Source organism: Ogataea polymorpha, assembly GCF_001664045.1.
Source record: "Ogataea polymorpha strain NCYC 495 leu1.1 chromosome Unknown OGAPOscaffold_6, whole genome shotgun sequence".
NCBI lineage: Eukaryota > Fungi > Ascomycota > Pichiomycetes > Pichiales > Pichiaceae > Ogataea > Ogataea polymorpha.
This window is the reverse complement of record NW_017264703.1, coordinates 172,661-190,608: the sequence shown is the minus strand read 5'-3', so window position 1 is coordinate 190,608 and position 17,948 is coordinate 172,661. Positions and strand designations below refer to the sequence as shown.

At 44.8% G+C, this 17,948-nt stretch overlaps 13 protein-coding genes across 13 annotated transcripts; 6 read left to right on the top strand and 7 right to left on the bottom strand.

The window, feature by feature from the left end:
- Positions 1-202: 202 nt before the first annotated feature.
- On the bottom strand, positions 203-1,661 carry OGAPODRAFT_17098 (uncharacterized protein). The gene has a single exon (XM_018354884.1). It carries the CDS (start codon positions 1,579-1,581, stop codon positions 388-390), a length of 1,194 nt encoding a protein of 397 aa, XP_018209137.1. The 5' UTR covers positions 1,582-1,661; the 3' UTR covers positions 203-387.
- A 560-nt stretch (positions 1,662-2,221) lies between these two features.
- On the top strand, positions 2,222-4,326 carry OGAPODRAFT_102122 (uncharacterized protein; the record flags this gene model as incomplete). Its single annotated transcript, XM_018353093.1, has 1 exon — positions 2,222-4,326. One exon carries the CDS (start codon positions 2,222-2,224, stop codon positions 3,098-3,100), a length of 879 nt encoding a protein of 292 aa, XP_018209136.1. The 3' UTR covers positions 3,101-4,326.
- OGAPODRAFT_102119 (uncharacterized protein) lies at positions 2,242-4,347 on the bottom strand (the record flags this gene model as incomplete). The annotated part of the gene is made up of 1 exon (XM_018353092.1): positions 2,242-4,347. The coding sequence occupies one exon, from the start codon at positions 4,345-4,347 to the stop codon at positions 3,136-3,138; it is 1,212 nt and encodes a 403-aa protein (XP_018209135.1). The 3' UTR covers positions 2,242-3,135.
- Positions 4,348-4,429: 82 nt separating this feature from the next.
- Positions 4,430-6,224, top strand: OGAPODRAFT_17097 (uncharacterized protein). The gene has a single exon (XM_018354883.1). The coding sequence runs from the start codon at positions 5,124-5,126 to the stop codon at positions 6,147-6,149; it is 1,026 nt and encodes a 341-aa protein (XP_018209134.1). The 5' UTR covers positions 4,430-5,123; the 3' UTR covers positions 6,150-6,224.
- Positions 6,225-6,319: 95 nt separating this feature from the next.
- OGAPODRAFT_17096 (uncharacterized protein) lies at positions 6,320-7,983 on the top strand. Its single transcript, XM_018354882.1, has one exon. It carries the CDS (start codon positions 6,346-6,348, stop codon positions 7,954-7,956), a length of 1,611 nt encoding a protein of 536 aa, XP_018209133.1. The 5' UTR covers positions 6,320-6,345; the 3' UTR covers positions 7,957-7,983.
- Positions 7,946-8,834, bottom strand: OGAPODRAFT_17095 (uncharacterized protein). Its single transcript, XM_018354881.1, has one exon. It carries the CDS (start codon positions 8,793-8,795, stop codon positions 7,962-7,964), a length of 834 nt encoding a protein of 277 aa, XP_018209132.1. The 5' UTR covers positions 8,796-8,834; the 3' UTR covers positions 7,946-7,961.
- Positions 8,835-9,008: 174 nt separating this feature from the next.
- Positions 9,009-11,109, top strand: OGAPODRAFT_17094 (uncharacterized protein). Its single transcript, XM_018354880.1, has one exon. It carries the CDS (start codon positions 9,367-9,369, stop codon positions 10,345-10,347), a length of 981 nt encoding a protein of 326 aa, XP_018209131.1. The 5' UTR covers positions 9,009-9,366; the 3' UTR covers positions 10,348-11,109.
- OGAPODRAFT_102115 (uncharacterized protein) lies at positions 9,009-11,129 on the bottom strand (the record flags this gene model as incomplete). Its single annotated transcript, XM_018353091.1, has 1 exon — positions 9,009-11,129. One exon carries the CDS (start codon positions 11,127-11,129, stop codon positions 10,356-10,358), a length of 774 nt encoding a protein of 257 aa, XP_018209130.1. The 3' UTR covers positions 9,009-10,355.
- Positions 11,130-11,175: 46 nt separating this feature from the next.
- OGAPODRAFT_89901 (uncharacterized protein) lies at positions 11,176-12,665 on the top strand (the record flags this gene model as incomplete). The annotated part of the gene is made up of 1 exon (XM_018356948.1): positions 11,176-12,665. The coding sequence occupies one exon, from the start codon at positions 11,176-11,178 to the stop codon at positions 12,130-12,132; it is 957 nt and encodes a 318-aa protein (XP_018209129.1). The 3' UTR covers positions 12,133-12,665.
- OGAPODRAFT_77561 (uncharacterized protein) lies at positions 11,352-12,683 on the bottom strand (the record flags this gene model as incomplete). Its single annotated transcript, XM_018356345.1, has 1 exon — positions 11,352-12,683. The coding sequence occupies one exon, from the start codon at positions 12,681-12,683 to the stop codon at positions 12,138-12,140; it is 546 nt and encodes a 181-aa protein (XP_018209128.1). The 3' UTR covers positions 11,352-12,137.
- Positions 12,684-12,862: 179 nt separating this feature from the next.
- On the bottom strand, positions 12,863-14,153 carry OGAPODRAFT_17093 (uncharacterized protein). Its single transcript, XM_018354879.1, has one exon. The coding sequence runs from the start codon at positions 14,121-14,123 to the stop codon at positions 13,068-13,070; it is 1,056 nt and encodes a 351-aa protein (XP_018209127.1). The 5' UTR covers positions 14,124-14,153; the 3' UTR covers positions 12,863-13,067.
- Positions 14,154-14,215: 62 nt separating this feature from the next.
- On the top strand, positions 14,216-17,916 carry OGAPODRAFT_83285 (uncharacterized protein; the record flags this gene model as incomplete). The annotated part of the gene is made up of 1 exon (XM_018356689.1): positions 14,216-17,916. One exon carries the CDS (start codon positions 14,216-14,218, stop codon positions 15,092-15,094), a length of 879 nt encoding a protein of 292 aa, XP_018209126.1. The 3' UTR covers positions 15,095-17,916.
- On the bottom strand, positions 14,225-17,916 carry OGAPODRAFT_17092 (uncharacterized protein). The gene has a single exon (XM_018354878.1). It carries the CDS (start codon positions 17,898-17,900, stop codon positions 15,120-15,122), a length of 2,781 nt encoding a protein of 926 aa, XP_018209125.1. The 5' UTR covers positions 17,901-17,916; the 3' UTR covers positions 14,225-15,119.
- Positions 17,917-17,948: the final 32 nt, after the last annotated feature.

Here is a 17,948-nt window from a genome sequence, read left to right as displayed (position 1 = left end):
CCTGCTGAAAGAATTAATCTAAGTATGCGTATGCACTTGATGGCTTTACTCTCTGCATGCAGACGTATGTAGGATTATGTGGGCAGTGTGTTGGAGTGCGCGTTATAAAGTGCAAAGCTGTATGTTTTTGATAGGTGATGCTGTAGAGAAGCTGTGCGGATATGGCCAAAGTTGCGCTCTGGCGAGCGGACTCGTTCGACCATGTTAGCCCTTTCGATCGCACACGCCAACTTTAGTACTGTACACGACTCGTTTCTGATTGCTCAGAAGAGAGGAAAAACACCGACTCTGGTGCGAGGAGTAAAATCGATTTCCGCAAGATTCCAAGGTTCTCCACCGGAATGCTGGTTGGGTACAACAGGTGCAAGGTGTCGTTGCGTTTTTTCTCTATATTTTTTCAAAGTACAAATAAAGTAGACCGTAGTGGAACTTGAGGTCGTAGAAGATCTTGTCCACTCTCTTGTATCCCGGAACAGTGGCCGTTTTCAGTGATTCCACCCCTTCATTTTTATTGCCGTCCTGCTCCTCAACGTAAACCACACAGAACTTGCCCGGACGCAGGATCCGTACCACCTCTTTGAGCAGGTCGCATCTGGCCTTGCCAGGGTAATTGGTCTCAAACGATGCATATGACCAGCCAGATTCAGGGGTGATGTGGAGAGTATAATAGTAATCATTATCCAGGATGCTGTTAGACGAGAATCCGCATGGGGAAAATGCATACGCATCATGTTTAATGTGCGCATAGCCATTGAAGATCTTATCTAGTCCGCTACGGGACATCATTTTTTGACCGAGCAAGTGCCCGTAATCCTGAGTGGCAGGGTCCATTTCAGGACACTCGTTCTGATGTTTCGACAGCTGGAACATGTCACTGGACACAGGATCCAGCTCGGTCATAAGCAACTCGAATGTCTCATCATTGGAGGTGCCGGCACCATTGCTGATGCATGGAGACAAAGGATATCCAATTTCTTTCGAGTCTTTTGGCGATGAGCTGCTGTCATCGGCCTCTCCGTTCAAGTAGAGATACCAATGGTCTTTGGACAAATCTCCGACAATGTATGATTTTGCTTTCGAGGCTGAAAAATACTTGCTCAGCCACTTCAGCTCATTGTTCCAGTTGCGATGGATCTCATTTTGTTTGTGCGGGAACATGAAGCTCCTTCTTGAATAGAAAACTTTGTAGATGGACTTGAAATTATCGTAGATATACTCACAGTTCTCCACCACCATTTCCAGGAGTTTCGAAAGGCAGAACAGTGTAGTGGTAGTCCCGCAAGTCTTCAAAATCATTTTGTGAGGAAAAACAAACAACGATGACTCGGATAGCAGATACGCGTCCATGTCCTTGGTTGCTATCTTGGACAGGATTTTGCAATTGACTAGATCCAGCATTTCTTGGACTCCTTCTAAAGGAAGATCCCGAAGTGTTCCCTTACGGAAAACCGATCCAACGGAGGCCTCGGTCTCACAGAACCAGATCTCAAGCAGCTTTTCCGGGCCTTCAAAGGCGTTGGTCGAATCCAAGGAGACGGATAGATCGTGGTTGATGAATTCGGAATAAATTGATGGTGCCATGTTGAATAGAATTGAAACCCAAACAATGAATATACTAGCTCTACTTTTTATCTGGGTTTGGCGGGTCTGTTGAATCTGAAAGCCAGTTCCCTAGGCATATGAGCAGTGGAAGCTTGTCAACAAGAAAAAAATGACGAAAAAAAAATTTGATAGGACAGAATTTATGCGGTTCTTGCTTCCATCGTATTCCATAGGGTTGCGCAGAAGATATGAACTCTTAAAGAGGCGATTTTCGGGGCCAATTAATATGAAAAGTTGCTGGGAAAAGCAAGTCACTGGAAGTAGCGTAGAATGCTTGAGCAGGAGGCGGCAGAAGTCGCTTTTCGATAGCCCGTCGTCATCCGTGACTATTCCTATCAGTTACACCTGGCACCGATAAACTCTCAAATTCCTGGTTTTGGATTTACTAGGCGATTGCCGCGCTCATACTTGGCCGGGTAACCCATTCAGTATTGATCCGCTGAACCAATGTGTTGGGACAACAGTAGCTCAATTTCGCCTCACAGCACCTGGAACTACGTTTCTGTATACCTAACATGCTCAATTCTCTTTTGAAACTGGCAGTACCGGCGATTTTGGAAAGTCTTCCCTAATACTATAAAAATTAACTCCTGTTGAATAATTTTTCAATTTTTTCACCATGTCTGAGCTCTCTCATCCAATGATCAAAGATGGCTGGTTCGCCGAAGTTAGTGACACTATGTGGCCTGGTGAGGCCATGTCACTGAAAGTGAACAAAATCCTCTACTCTCAAAAATCAAAGTACCAGGACGTGCTGGTTTTTGAGTCTTCAAATTATGGTAATGTTTTGGTCCTGGACGGTGCTATTCAAGCCACGGAGAGAGACGAGTTCTCATACCAGGAGATGATTGCTCATCTTGCACTCAACTCGCACCCAAACCCTAAGAAAGTGCTTGTTATTGGAGGTGGAGATGGAGGTGTTTTGAGAGAGGTTGTCAAGCACGAATGTGTCGAAGAGGCGGTTTTATGTGACATTGACGAGGATGTCATTGCGGTGTCCAAGAAGTATCTTCCTGAGATGTCCAAATCGTATTCTCATCCAAAGGTCAGAGTGCATATTGGAGATGGTTTCAAATTCCTTAACGACTACAAGAACTGCTTCGATGTGATTATCACTGACTCTTCGGACCCTGAAGGACCAGCCGAGTCGCTTTTTCAGAAGCCATACTTCGAGCTCTTGAAAGAGGCATTGACAGAAAAGGGCGTGATCTCGACTCAGGCAGAGAGCATCTGGCTCCATTTGAACATCATCAAGGACCTCAAGAAGACGTGTAAGGATGTGTTCCCTGTTGTCGAGTACGCCTACTGCACTATTCCAACCTATCCATCGGGCCAAATTGGGTTTATGGTGTGCTCCAAGGACCCGAAAGTTGACGTCACGAAGCCATTGAGAAGCGTCGATGAGGAGACTGAAAGAAAATTGTACAAGTACTACAGCAGCGACATCCACAAGGCTTCATTCGTGCTACCAAATTTTGCCAGAGAGGCTCTGCAGTAACGGTTTGTATAACTGTATATACGTCACTGGTGAATCTACTGTTCTCTAACTTCTTGCAACACCTCCTTCAATTGGGTGATCAAGGTTTCGTTTTCTTCTTTCGTTCCAATGGTGATTCTTAAACAGCCCTTGCAACCCAGCTCATTGCCTCTAAATCTCACCACCACGTTTCTTTGCTCGGCAAGCGTGAGGTAGACTTTGTTCGCGATCTGGTTGTCTGGCTCGCCTTCTTTATTGAGAATCTCCATGAGAACGAAATTGGAGTCCAAGCCTCCAATATTTCTTCCCACTCCAGGTAGCTTGGCCAGCTCATCGACAACAATCTGTCTCTGCTCTTTAATAAGATCAACTCTTTGTCGCATCTTGACAAGAGCGTCTTTCGAAGTTGCTCTCAAAGCAACGGAGCTTGTCAGATTGCTGATGTTGTAAGGGTACTTCATAGAGTTGAGCAACCGAGAAACCTCGGGAGTCGAGAAACAAATACCCAGACGTATACCAGCAAGCCCAAAAGCCTTCGACAGGGTCTGAAGGACAACAAGATTAGGGAATTTGTTGACGAGAACAGATACAGAGCTGCCAACTTCGCAGAAGTCGATGTAAGCTTCGTCAACCACTATCAATCCGTTCCATGTAGATTGCTGCACCTTACTAAGCAGTTCCTCAAGTAGCGCAGGTTTTATCTGGACCCCGGTCGGGTTGCCTGGAGACGTGATGTAAACCAGTTTAATTGATACATCTTTCTCTAGCTGGTCCAAAATCAGGTCTGGCTGAATTTGAAAGGTTTCCAGATTCAAGGGCACCTTGACAATTTCAACATCGTTGACAACCGCACATATACTGTACATTCCGTAGGTTGGCGGACATATCAACAATTTTTCTTTTCCCGGCGCAACTACACATCTGATAAGAGCATCGATGGATTCGTCAGAGCCGACACCAAGACACAAATTCGACACATTCAGAGGCGTTTTCTGGCCAGCCACCATAGGAAGTTTCACAGATGCGGAACTCAACGAGGCCTCTGAGTTTCTAAAGTCGCATATCTGCTGCTTAAGTTGCTCTTGATGTGGGTCGGGATATCTGTTCAACTCCAAAGCGGTCTCTTTGTCGGTCAAGTCCGGCACAGAGGGTCCATGAGTATTCTCGTTGGCGTCCAAAAGAACACCAATCTTATAATCGTCTCGTGCACAGCGGTAGGGCTCCAGCTTGAGGATGTTGGGACGTGCAATCTTAGTGATATCGAACATACTGGTGAGTCAGAAAACAATCCAAGACGTTTATTTTTTTTAGCATTGCCACGAAAAATCATGCCTGCTAGTTGCAGGGAATGGATATACAACATAGCGCAGTTTTTTAGGTTTAGATTCCAGGAAATGCCCGAAGATCAAGAACAAAAAGAGGGAGAGGCACTGTACAAGATTGTGGAAAGCTTTTTTGACAAGCCCATCTCGATCGAAAAGGATCAAAAGACCATCGAGATCAATGTTTCTCCCATACTTGTTGATGATCTCCCACGAATCCAACGGAGCCAATGTTTGTCCCTTGTTAACGAGAACCTGGGTGCTACACTGGCCTGTGTATTTGGAAAACACTGGAAAAGAATGAAATCGGAAGAGATGTGTGACCCTGGATTGGTGTATCTTTTACTTCATCACGATACAGAGTTTGTAGGGTTTGTTTCCATCAAAGCGGTCGAAGACAATGAATGTCATGTACTGTACATCTACGAAGTACAGATCGTGAAAAACTACCGACGTTTGGGACTGGGCACAAAGCTATTGGGGATGTTGGACCACATCGTGGGACTTGTCAATTCGGATCCTGCATACACCCAAGATTTCGGCAAATTGGAAGGGCTTTCGCTCACAGTCTTCAGCAGTAACGAAGGAGCGAAAAAACTGTACTTTTCAAAAGGTTACGAATTCGCGTCGCATTCACCTGAAATCAGATATTTGCGAAACCGGAAAATTGAGCCCGATTATTTTATCTTGGTGAAAAAGAATTTTTAGAGGCTTTATCGAAAATGATCATTCTCAGCGATAAGCTTATAAAACAACTGTTATACGGACTGAAAGCTCCACAAATCCAGGAATTCCAGACGGTGCTTGCAAATTCTCTGATCGACTACCAGAACGACCATTCCTTAATTCCCCCGAGAATAGTTACAACTACTCCCTATGCAACGCATCTGTTTATGGCTTCGACCGGCAAGATTGTTGGAATGAAAGCTTTAACAGGTTCCAAACGGGGGTTTACAGGGGTGACTACGATATTGGACAAGGAAGTCGGTTTTCCCACTGGTATTCTTAACGCTGCTACCTTGACTGCTTTTAGAACTGCGCTTTGCACCAGTCTTGCTCTGGTCAAAACTTTCCCTATTGGATCTGTTGGAGCTTTTAAGGAAACACTCATTTGCGTCGGAGTCGGTGCTCAAGGAAGATGGCACACGAGATTGGCTTTGATTTTGTACCCTCAACGCTTCGATAACGTGATTTTTATCAACAGATCTATTGATAAAGCTGAGGAAATCGCTAGCGAGTTCCAGTCGGAATTTCCGTCGATAAAATTCCAGGGAGCAAAGTCTGATAGCAAGGATCTGAAAAGCTTCTTTGAAAAGGCATCATGCATATTCACCTGTATTCCAAGCACGGAACCTACCATTCTCAAAGACTACGTGGTCAATAACTCTGTCGAAAAAGTGTTTGTCGGAGCTATTGGATCGTACAAGCCACACATGATCGAGATCGAGGGAGAACTGCTCAAATTTTCCCTTTCGTCAGATACGAAAATCCTTGTTGACTCGATTGGCCACTGTTTGGAAGAGGCCGGCGAATTTATCCAAAATGATATTGGGGCATCTTCCTTAATTGAGATATCGGAGCTTTACGCGGATTCTGAAAAGGGTCGGGAGCAACTGGAAAAAATGGCCGCTTCTAAAGTTGTCATTTCCAAAATTGTTGGCCTGTGTATCATGGACGTCTCAGTCGGTGCCCAAGTGGTCGAGAAGGCCAAGGAACAGAACATTGGTGTCGTTCTAGATGAGTTCTAGATAAAAACAAATAGACGCGTCTATCGACGTGGGGTTTTGGTACAACTTCGTCCAAAAAAATACCAAATATTTTTCAGTGTTTTTCAGTAGCTCAATGTTTCCTCGAAAACCCGTTATTGTCCGCAACTATTCGCGGGCTCTCCGATTGGTCAGGAAAGGTGAGGATAAGAAGGCCTCCCTCGTCAACTATGATGATATGAGCGTTCTGAAGAATTACCTAGATCGACTTGATCTAACGCTCCTTCGACCCCGGGAAACTGAGCTATTTCCGAAGTTCAAGCATACAGGGCGCAACCTTATATCCATCATGCAGTCATCGCTTGCTTCATACGAGTTGTTGGAATCCAAGTCTTTGGAGCCAAGTGCACACACAACAAACACGAAAGATCTCAACCGTTTGAGACATCTCTTGCATTCCCCGAAAGATAGAGAGCTATACGAGTTCTTGAAAAGATCATCAACGCGCAGCAATTTCACTCTATTGATGAAAGATCTGTCTCCCCTTGAGGTGTCCTTAGCTGTGAAACGTCTGACAAGCTTAATGGACAGAGTTGTCAAATGGTATATTTTGGAACTGCAGTATATTTCAAGAATCAGTAAGGACGCGGATCTGGACCGAGTTTTGAAAACAAAATCGGAAATGTACTCGTCTATATCTAAGATTTTTCGCCGAATTCAAGAAAGCTGCGATCTTACCACCATAGATTACGAAAACATGGTTAATTTCCACGCACACAATTTACGATACCTTACGGCTATTAAGCTTATATCTGAAATTGAAGGGAAAATATTAAAGGGAGCAGAGAATCTACAATTTACGAAATCCTTGTGGATCAATAAACTCAAGATACTTGGACATGCAGATGAAAAAGCTTGGCGCATTAACCGGTACCATTACAAAGAGGCGGAAATGGAACCACTCCCCAAAAACTATATTTATCCGCACCATGGTAGCAGCGTGCAGCAGCTGCTACAAGAGCTTAACAATTCTGGGCTCCAATTAGATATTGAGCTCTATGAAACGATCATTCTGAGTCTTGCAGGTGCTGGTGAAATAGACTACCTTCAGTCCTTGATAGACAAAATATGGGGAATAGGCGGCAAGGCCAATGGGAGCGTTGAGCGCGGTTCTACGCTCTATCCAACTTTTGGTCTACTAGAGAAAATCATTGTTGCGTTTACCTACAATGGACAATTCATGAAAGGTTTGCTTATTTGCATGAAACTGATCGAAAAATACCAACTGGACCTGCGATATTCCCAAAAGTATTGGACGGGAGTGCTTCGTGCTTCTGGAGTGACAACTGCAAATATTTACAGAGACATTCAGACCAAGCTTTGGGAGAAGGGGGTCGATGAAGAAAAGTATAAAAGAGAGTTTGAGCTCCAGCATGAGATATTTGACCTGTTGTGGAGGAGCGCGATGAGTGTGCTGGAGACTCCATCGAAGGATATGATTAAGGTTCGTTTACGGTACTCCAGCTTGGAATCGCTTGTGAGAGATCTTCCCCAAATTCACGAACTAGCCGTTAATGCACACAAAAACACCTCTGCTAGTGAGGCCGCATATCGTGAAAGTCTCTTGCTGCGATACCTCAATATTTGTCGTGTGAAATTGGTTCAACGAAGGAACTTTTACGAGGCAGAGATGCTTATTAAGAAATTCTCGATGAACCAGAGAATGGAAAGTGCTCTTCTGTTTAGGCTTAAGCGGTCCCAGCAGAGATATCTCCGCGACACGACTGTCAAAAAGGCAGAACAGCGCATTCTGGAAGATGAAGACGAAGATGGGTTTGGTATTTGGTAAATATGCTATATAACTAATTCGAGCTCGTTGCAATTCATATATCTGCTGAGGAAAATCCACAGCCATCTGTACCAGACAATTTGAGAGTAATGAGCGTAAGTCATGGTTGCCAGATTCAGAAACCAGGAATTGAAGTTTGCGTAGATCTTGATGGCCTGGCCCTGGTCTGGGATGTACTTTACTAACGATGGCAAATATCTATGGATTGCAGAGCAGTTCTTGAAAAGTCTTGCAATCAGTTCAAGATTGGTAATCACGAATGCGCTGTATTTGGCAGCCACTGGCCACGACTTGAGCTTGAAAAATCTAAGCTTGTGTTTCTTTGAATAATCTTGGACACCATAGTACAACGACTTGTGGTTTGGATGTCCAGAGACACCTTCTTCATCGAAGGAAACCAAAATCTGCTCTGATTTGTGGAGCGGTAGCTCCTTCAATTCTTTGGCCAAAGTGGCCGCGACCGCACTTAAATCCCATTCTTCGTGGATATTATCAATATAGTCAAGTGTCTTGTACGTCTGGAATCCCAGTATTCTGGCTGCCCGGATCAATTCTTGCTGCCTGATCTCGCCAAGCCCATCAAAGTTTCCGTCCGAGAAGCAGATTAGATGCAGTGCGTTGTTGTATTTGGCCTTTGAAAGCTCAACAATGACCGGACTGAAAAACATAGACTCGTCGTCCGGATGCGCAGTGACAAATATCACGTCGGCATCACGAAGAGAATTTTCTGTCACTGTGGCTTGATTCAGTTCGTATAAGGAATCATATGGCGACTTCACTGCGTTCGGGGCGCTGGCAACCCAATAAGGTACAATAGTCGACAGTATGGCCCAAGCCATTAACAGGCACAGATACTTTCTCAAAAGTTTGCCAGAAACCCTGAATATGTTCATGCCAGAGATTAGTTCACGTCGATCTGAGTAATTATAATTTTTTTCCAGTGCGTCGGTCGTCCAATTTTTTTCGCTCGACATGTATTCACGGTCAAGGATGCAGATTCGTCGATTCAAGACCGGCAGCCGTTCAGCTTCGGACCTGACACGTGCAGAACAGCTTCTTAAGCTTGCCACTCACTTGAAACCACCCAAGTTTGCTCCAACACTTCCAGAAAAGATCCCAGTTCCTCATTCGCTCGAGGAGAAAGAAACCTATCGAAATCCATTTGTGCGATTTCGCCTCAACGACGTACTGCAGACATGTATACATTACCAGTTACCAGCAAAATATCGAGATTTGATTAATGTGAAAGAACCGACTCCCAGAGGCCCCCAATTTCTAGAGACAGATCTCGTGGATCTTTTCTTGACTCGCACTGGAGGCCAGTCTCGCAGGAAGTTCCGCACCATCCAGAGCCCCGAAGCTTCTCCAGCCATTACCTTCCCTCCACAAGTTTGTGAAATAATTCAAGATATGTCGTCCAGCTACGAAATTGATCAGATCATACAACATTTAACCACGGAGCTGAAAAAATACTCGCATTTTGATATAATCTGCGGACTTTTGTCTTTGAGCAAAGCATTACCCCAGGAGTCACAGCAGAAAGTGGTTCAATACAGTCTGAAGACTCTTGAGGTTATAGATCAATCTGAGACTGCCGTGCTGTTTCAGGAGCTTATGAAGTTGGAAAATTTCGACTACATCCAACAAGCTATTGATACCTTGGATAAATTGGATGTTTCAACAGACTTTCCTAGAGACGCAACCCCCGAGCTTCAAATACGGTTGCTCGAGTTTTCTATCGAACATCAGAAGTTTCATCTTGCTGCTCAAATGCTCGCCTACCTGCTCGAAAGTCAGCTTGTTCCGTCGCCAACTGTACTTGAAAAATATTCAAAACTTGTGAAAGACACCGCACTTTCCATCAATGCCGACCTCACCAGCCGCAGAATTGTCTTCATGGCCTATGCTGCCCCACTCGCACTTGCATTACAACATCAAACTGACACCATAAGCAGAAACTTAGTCCAGAACATTACCTCATGGCTGAGCATCCAGGAACTATTTTGGTTCCTGGAGTTTCTGAAACACACAAATGCAGAGGTCAACGGGATAAACTCCGCTGTCATCAGGCAGTACGGGCGACTGGCAAATAAGCCGCTTGCCATAGACAATGCGGTGACGTTAACCTCGTTGATAGGCCACTTGAGAAAACACAAGTTTGAGCCCTTTGATGATAATTGCAGAAAGTTGATCATTTCGCTATATTGCAAATTTAAGTCTCCAGTTGCAGCTCAATGGTGGATTGATTCGCTCAGAAAACCGCTGTCTGCCGACGAGATTAGTCGAATCATAGATGAACTGAAAAAGTCTCCTTTTACAGTTGACGAAAAGGAATTTCCGTCCCAAGGACAAAAACACATAGATGCATTCATAGAGAAACTCTCAACTTAGAATATACATCATCCCCATTTTTCAGCAAACCGACTTTCAATGCCCTCAAGGCAGCTCTTGAAAGGCACTATTTGCAGGTTCTCGAGCTCTGCTTTGAACTGTTTGTCAGCCGACGGACCTGCGCCAGCTATTGGGGGCACCATTGGTTGCTGCTGCTGCTGGGCCATAAGCTGATTCACAATGTCACCATCATCAAGAAGCAGCGAGTATATACTCTTCAAACCAAGCAGGTTCACAAAGTACCAGGAAATGGAGCTGACGTACGTGACGTCCAGATCAGTTGTGTCTATACTTTGTTGCAACATGCTCTTGAAATTGCCGGTAAGATTAAATGGCAAACGCATTACCACGTAACCCTTAAAGAAGTAGTTAACCCACCACATGATCAAGGTCTGGGGCACGTAGTTGGCGAAATTGTTTTTCACCATTTGCAACAAGAGGTCCGATGAATTGGCATCTGCTAATGGGTTCTTGATTTCATTTGGGTCGCTAGGAGGCAATTCCTTCAAATACTTCGTGCCAGAGTATTCTGAGATGAAAAAATCGATTCTATTCTGAAGTTCCTGCTTCGTCCAGAAGATAGAGTAGTTCCGTCTGTAGGTCCGTAGTCTTGCCAAATGCTGTTGTTCTCTAACGAGTCTATAGTCCTGCAGTTTCATTTTTGGTTGGAGTAAGACAGAGATATAGCTTCGAAGAATACCAACCAGAACCATCACCACAGAAATAGGTAATAATACCCATAGTTTAAGGGCTGGATCTAAGACTAAGTCGGGCACAGGCATGGTTTAAATATTGTGAGTAATAAAAATATTTTTTACCAAAACTCCAATGCGCTTGAGAATAGCAGCCATACAATTGAACCCGTTACTGGGGAAATTTGAGGAAAATGCTTCTACAGCTCTGAGGCTTGTTGACCAAATCCGAAGCAAAAAACCTGACATTATCATCTTTCCCGAACTGGCACTTACAGGATACAACTTTGCCGGGCCCAAGCAGATCGAGCCGTACCTCGAGGAACAGGGAGGGGGCAGATGTTTTGAATTTGCAAAGAAGGTCTCGCAGTCTCTTAAGTGCCACACGATATTGGGATATCCAGAAAAACATTCCTCCACAACATACAATTCTGCCATGCTGATAGGCCCTGACGGCTCCCTTGTTCATAATTACAGGAAATCATTTCTATACAAGACAGACGAGATATGGGGGGCAAAGGAGTCCCCTACAAGCTTTGAAGCCTTTGACATTGTGATAAATGACCGCAAAATTAAATCTACTATTGGCATATGCATGGATCTAAACCCTTACAAGTTTGAGGCGCCGTTTGAGGCATTCGAATTCGCCAACTTTTGTCTTGAAAAACAAGTACAACTTATATTAGTGCCAACCGCATGGATGAGCACAAGCTGGAGCGAAGACTGGAAAGATCAAGCTAAATATACAAAATTATTCGAGCAGCAGCTGCCCTTCGAAATCAATATGGAAAGCTCTGCCGCGAATGACATCATATTGAATTCATCGGAAGAGGCTTACGATCGCACAAAACCAGACAAGCGAACTGCTCAATACTGGCTGATACGATTCCAGCCACTATTCTTCAAGAAACATGACAAGATGGTTCTTGTAGTTTGCAACCGGTCCGGCGTTGAGGGAGATCTCATGTATGCCGGTTCATCCTCAATTTTCCGCTTCAATGGCAACGTGTATGAGGATGGGGTCGACTTGGATGTGTTTGGAACGCTTGGACAGGGTGTAGAAGGTGTGCTGCTCAGGGACGTGGAGATCTAAAGCTCTTATTTTTGCAACTGCTTCTTCAACTCGGCAAGCTCCTCCTGGACGGAATTGTACGCTCTGCGCCAGCCCTCCGCTTCGCGGTACGTTTTTTCCAGCTCTGCTTTCAGTTTCTCGTTCGAATTTGCAAGCTCGCTAACAGCCTGATCGGTAATAAGCTTTTCCAAGGTCCACTTTTCAATGTTGGAGTCCTCGTTCTCTTTCAACCTCTTAATATACTCAACAGCACGCTTTAGAATCTGGGACTTGTTGTGGTCCTGTGTTGGTAGCAGTTCCTGCAATTCTTTAATACCCTGGTTAATCGTCTCTCTCCTTCTCTTTTCCACCTCCTTATGGTTCTTTTTGCGCCATGTGTGCCACTCTTCTGATCCTGCTGGTGGTTTCAACGGTGTTGGTTCCACAGGTAAGGTTGTGCTTTGAGGAACGGTCATAGTGGGAAGACCCTGTCTAACAGGTTTTTCCGCGTCAGTGGCGTTCTCTGAGGACCCCTGGGACTGATTGGTCTCCAGCTTGATGCGCTTGGCCTTCTGCTCCTCTTCGCTGGACATGAAAACTAAACTTAATTTTGGAGTTGTTTATTTTTTGTCAGGTGAGCGAAACACACATGACCGCAAAATTGTGGCGGTGTAATTATCCTCTCCTTCCAGCACTTTTTTTTTCCCGTCTCTGCAGAAATCAAAGTCCGTTATCAAATTTCTTCACAAAAATGTGTCGGGTTGTTGAGTGTGGAAAATGCCATAGGAGCGCCTGGACGGGCTGCGGGAAGCACATCGCTGCTGCAATGTCCACCGTGCCAAGGGAGGAGTGGTGTATCTGTGAACATAAAGACGACAAATTCCCTAAAGAGTTTCCTCCGAGAATTGAATCCGCTGGTACCATTAGTAATTAGAAGAGTATATATGAGTTACGTGTGAATAGTGCACATAGTGCGACTATTTTTGTCTCTTGTAAATTTTGTTCAAGAACGAGGTTAAGACCTCACCCTTGAAACCTCTAGACTCGTCCACATTGGCAATTTTGGAGCGCAGCTCAGTGGCAATCCTTTCCTCGTATTCGAGATATAGCTGGTCAATCTTGAGATCTCTGAAGATTTGCTTGCACTTGGCCTCCTTGGCGGAATCCTTACGGCCATAGTTCTCATCCAAGATGGCTCTTTGTTCTGGTGTACAAATCTTGAGGGCGGTATTGATCACCCATGAACATTTGTTGTCCAGGATATCAGTGCCGATCTTTCCAATGTCCTCTGGCTTTCCAAAACAATCCAGGTAGTCGTCCTGGATCTGGAAGTATTCGCCAAGAGGAATTAGGACGTCTTGGGCTTGCTTGAGGTCCTTCTCGTCCGCAACACCGGCCATGTACATCGCAAGAGCAACAGGCAAGTAAAATGAATAGTATGCCGTCTTGAAAGTGACGATGAAGGAGTGTTTGCTCAAAGAAAACTTTGACAGGTCCACATGGTCTTCTGGTGCGGTCAAAAGATCCAAGAGCTGGCCCAGCTCTGTTTGGAACGTAACCTCATGAAACAGCTCTAGTAGATCAACATAGTATGATTCTTTTCTGAAGTATTTCTTCAGCAGAACGTAAATGGCAGCCTCAAGCATAAATGAGTCGTTGATAGCGATCTCATTAACCCCGTCCACTCTGTACCAGCAGGGCTGACCTCTTCTAGTGATGGACTTATCCATCATGTCGTCAGCAACAAGGAAATATGCTTGCAACAGCTCAACAGCCCACCCCAAAATGGCAGTTTTCTTATATTCCTCGGGCTCAAAGTCATCAAAGGACTTATACCCTTTCAAAAGGGCGTAGGTGTCGACGACAGACAGGCCTCTGTTCAGTTTCCCACCGGGGGTGTTGTAGCTCAGATTGCGTTTAAACCATTCAATTGCATCCTGAGGCATACCATACTCCTTAGTGACCGTCTCGAGATCGCTAACGAGCTCAGGGAAAACATCCAAAAACTTAGATCTAGCGGTGCTTTTGTCCATCGTTGGTGTTTCGTTTACTAAATTAAAAAGAACGAGCGACCCAAAACGGAAAGATTGAAAAAAAATTTATATCAAGAAAATATTTACATAGGATGGGAGAGGAATTCGAGAGTACTGCTTTGAGTAAAAAGGAGCAGCGCAAACTGAAAAAGCTTCTGCGCAAGGCCAAGAAGGAAGAGGAAGAAGACGACCGCTTAGATTTAGAGAAACTGAACGAAAGCGCAAGTGAAGAAGAGGAAGTGGAGTTGGATCAGGAATCTAACAGCGAGGACGAAGAGGAGTCTGACATTCCGCTTTCTGAGGCAGAATTGGAGCCAGATGCAGACGTTGTGCCGCACACAAAGCTTACCGTGAACAAAGTGGCTGCTCTTAAACAGAGCCTTGCAAGTTTTGCATTGCCATGGGATAAATTACCGTTTGATGAACATCAATCTGTTACGTCATCAGAGAGAGTGGATACGCAAGTCAAGGACGTTTTCGACGATACAGAACGCGAGTTGGCGTTTTATAAGCAGGGGCTGGAAGCAGCCAAGATCGCCCGCCAAAAGCTTCTTGCATTAAACGTTCCCTTCACCAGGCCCCCGGACTATTTTGCAGAAATGGTGAAATCGGACGCACATATGGACCAACTGAAGGTGAAGCTGATCAAAGAAGCTTCTGAAAAGAAGGCTAGAGAAGAGGCCAGAAGACAGAGACAATTAAAGAAGTTTGGTAAGCAAGTGCAGAACGAAACCCTGCAAAAGAGACAGAAGGAGAAATCCGAAGCTCTTGCTAAGATCAAGTCTCTGAAACGTAAGAAGCAGAATCATGAAATTGATGAGGAAGAATTCAATATCGCAGTTGAGGAAGCTGTTGCTGCTGCTCCTGAGCAAGGACGCAGAGGTAACAAGAAACAGAAGGTGGAATCGAAGTTGAACCGCAAGAAGCCTCAAAGGCCAGGAAAGAGCAAACGACACAGACGGGGCAAATAAGTGACTAATATTAATATCTTCAAGTCTATATAATTCCAGCGCTCTTTAATTTTTCAAAGACTTCGTGGGTAACGTATTTCTTCATAGACGGCTCGTCATCAAGACCTTTCATTTTCCTTGTTTTCATGGTAAAGTCGCGCGACAGGGACTGGATTGGTGCAGGCTTGAGCACAGGAATGAAACAGTCCTCGTCCAGTGGATCTCCAGGAATGATGGACCAGTGGCTGAACACAAGTTGGCACATTGCTTGGCCCCGACTGTACAGTCGAATATCAGTTTCCAGTCCCACAGACTCGATCACTGGAATATAACCATACACTTTGTATAACGGAGTGCCTTCCACGGGTTTATCGTTGGTGATTTGGCCTCTTCTTCTATCGAGTAGCTTGTTCAGCGCTGGTAACACCGACGAAAAACATAAAATTTCAATCTCGTAAACCGGTTCGAGTAACCGCGGAGTAGCAATCATCATTGCCGCGTAGCATGCCTTCCGTGACATCTGAATGATTTGTGCTCCGTTTGATTCCATAAAGTTTGTAGATAGTTGTGCACCGATAATCCTGAATTTTATATTTCTCACTGGCTCGTCGCAAAGAGGACCTTCTCTGGTAGACCATTTGAAACCCTGGATAATCAGTTCTTTCAGCTCCGCAAGCCTTGATTTATCTGTATCCTCAGGCAGCGTGTCTTCGAGAAGTATACACGTACCCGTTTCATCAGGACCAAATGCCCAAACAGATCTTGCAGCCAAAGCGTCCCACCCATAGTCGTTTCTGAGCCTCTTGGCAAGCTCCCTAGGGGGAAGTGATGGCGCAAGAACTCCAGCTTCTATGTCTCTGGCAATATTCTCTTCCAGAGGCTCCGCTATGACCGTAAGACTATTTTTCATGTTGGCAGATTCGGTAACCAGCTTCACTTTGGACATGTCCAAACATGTCTCTGAAAATCGGGCCACAGGATCACTAACCTTGATATCCAATTTAGCATACAACAGACGCAAATCGTGGAGCAAACAATCCAAGTACAACTCCCCGAATCCCAAGATCACGTGCTCGCCTCCTTGCTCAACTCTAACCTCTGATCCCACATAAGACCTAGTCAACTTTTTTAGGCCTTCGGTGAATTTTGAGAGCTCAGACGGGTTTGCAGGTTGCACAGCAACTTTGAAGACTGGTTTGGATATTTTGTCGAATGGCCTGAATATGTCGAGTGACGCAGAATTGAGCTTTTGGTCGAAAATGGTGGCAGTTTTGCTGATAAACACGTCAATGTCGTGCCCTGATATTAACCCTATAGATCCTGCTGGAATACCTTCCACTGGGATCTTGTAGCGCGTGCAGCTGAAAAATGCGCGCCGCACGTCTTGCAGTTTCATGTCGTCTGTAAATTCGGGGCTGTAGTTCTCACCCAGTAGCAGAACCGAATTCCCCGTTTTCAGTGTGCCTGAGAGCACGCGTACCTGAGCATAGAACCTGGCGGCACTAGCTGAGTCAACGAGCTTTGCCACATACGCTATGACTGGGCCGTTCGGATCGCACTTTTCAATATGTGAAAGCAGTTCATCAGTGGCCTTGCCTTTGTATAGTGAATTGAACTTATCAACGTTCATGTCCTCTGGGGAAGGCATATTCTGTATCAGGTCGACAAACGGTGGGCAGACGCCACCGAAAAATGCAAAAAAGACCTCTTTTAAAAGAAGTTGGACATCAAGCTTGAATTTCGAAGGATGAATACTGGATATTCCATGGGACTCCTCGAGATATTGTTCTAATTCTTTTGGACTTTTCGTCAAAGTAGCGGTGATCAGCTTATATATCGGTTCCAAAACGAACTTGATGAAACTTCTGGATTTGGCATGAGCGGCCTTATCTGGAGGCTTAACAGTAAATTTTCTATCAATATAGTAAATGTCTCCCCAAAGTTTGGTAGCAAATGCGTCAATATCCAACTTGGAATTATTAAGGTATTTCTTTGCAATACTTCGCAAAGTGAAACAGATATTGAGGTTGCTGGAGCTGAAACAAACATTTCCAAGAGCAGGCGACAGAGTCGTTTGTCGTGTGTAGCTGCCATTTTTGACGTGTTTAGATGACGAAACATAGTCGTTTATTTCGTGAATAACGCTGCGAAATTTATAGTAGGCGTCTAATGGCGGTAGTCTGAGTTCCAAAATCAAGCGTTCAAACTTGGAAACGTTAAGACAAAAGGGAGTGTTCGTCAGCAAAATATGATCCAGAGCCAGCTGCAAACCTTTGGTCAGACCTTCAACCACGTCAACAACTAGAACTGCAACATCAGCAAGTCTTACTGCGACAGCCATTTCGTCGACAAAGTCAACGTGTCCAGGGGCGTCAAGAATGTGGGTAACGGTGGATTTTTGTTCGAGATCGGGCATCAATAGTGACATGGTAGATGTCTTTATGGAGATTCCCCGTTTGATTTCTATTGTATGATTGTCAGTGTATCGAAAAGGCTCGTAGCCTTTCGCTTTAACGTAGTTGATGTTATGAGTTTCATGGACTAGTTGGTCTAGAAATGCAGTTTTCCCTGAGTGCAAACCACCGACAAGAGCAATATTTCGCACTTTGGACGGGACGAACGTCATATTCCACAAATAGTCCTTGGAATAAAATGTCTCAGGAAGGTCTTCCTCTTCTACTTTGAACTTTTGCTCTGTATCAGGCTGAATAATAGGCTCACTGATATCCTTTGCATCAGATGTCGCTATAATCGTCTCGACATCTTCTCCAAAAACCTCTTGTAATCCAGGCTGTCTAACAGCGACCTCCGATTGGTTGACCTCCATTGCCTCGTCACTTGAGCTCTCATTCTCTGGAACACCAATAAGGTTTCC

Bases quoted from the DNA above. Each gene is read 5' to 3' on its own strand.
- OGAPODRAFT_17098 (XM_018354884.1), bottom strand. From the start codon at position 1,581: ATGGCACCATCAATTTATTCCGAATTCATCAACCACGATCTATCCGTC.
- OGAPODRAFT_17097 (XM_018354883.1), top strand. From the start codon at position 5,124: ATGATCATTCTCAGCGATAAGCTTATAAAACAACTGTTATACGGACTG.
- OGAPODRAFT_17096 (XM_018354882.1), top strand. From the start codon at position 6,346: ATGAGCGTTCTGAAGAATTACCTAGATCGACTTGATCTAACGCTCCTT.
- OGAPODRAFT_17095 (XM_018354881.1), bottom strand. From the start codon at position 8,795: ATGGCTTGGGCCATACTGTCGACTATTGTACCTTATTGGGTTGCCAGC.
- OGAPODRAFT_17094 (XM_018354880.1), top strand. From the start codon at position 9,367: ATGTCGTCCAGCTACGAAATTGATCAGATCATACAACATTTAACCACG.
- OGAPODRAFT_17093 (XM_018354879.1), bottom strand. From the start codon at position 14,123: ATGGACAAAAGCACCGCTAGATCTAAGTTTTTGGATGTTTTCCCTGAG.
- OGAPODRAFT_17092 (XM_018354878.1), bottom strand. From the start codon at position 17,900: ATGGAGGTCAACCAATCGGAGGTCGCTGTTAGACAGCCTGGATTACAA.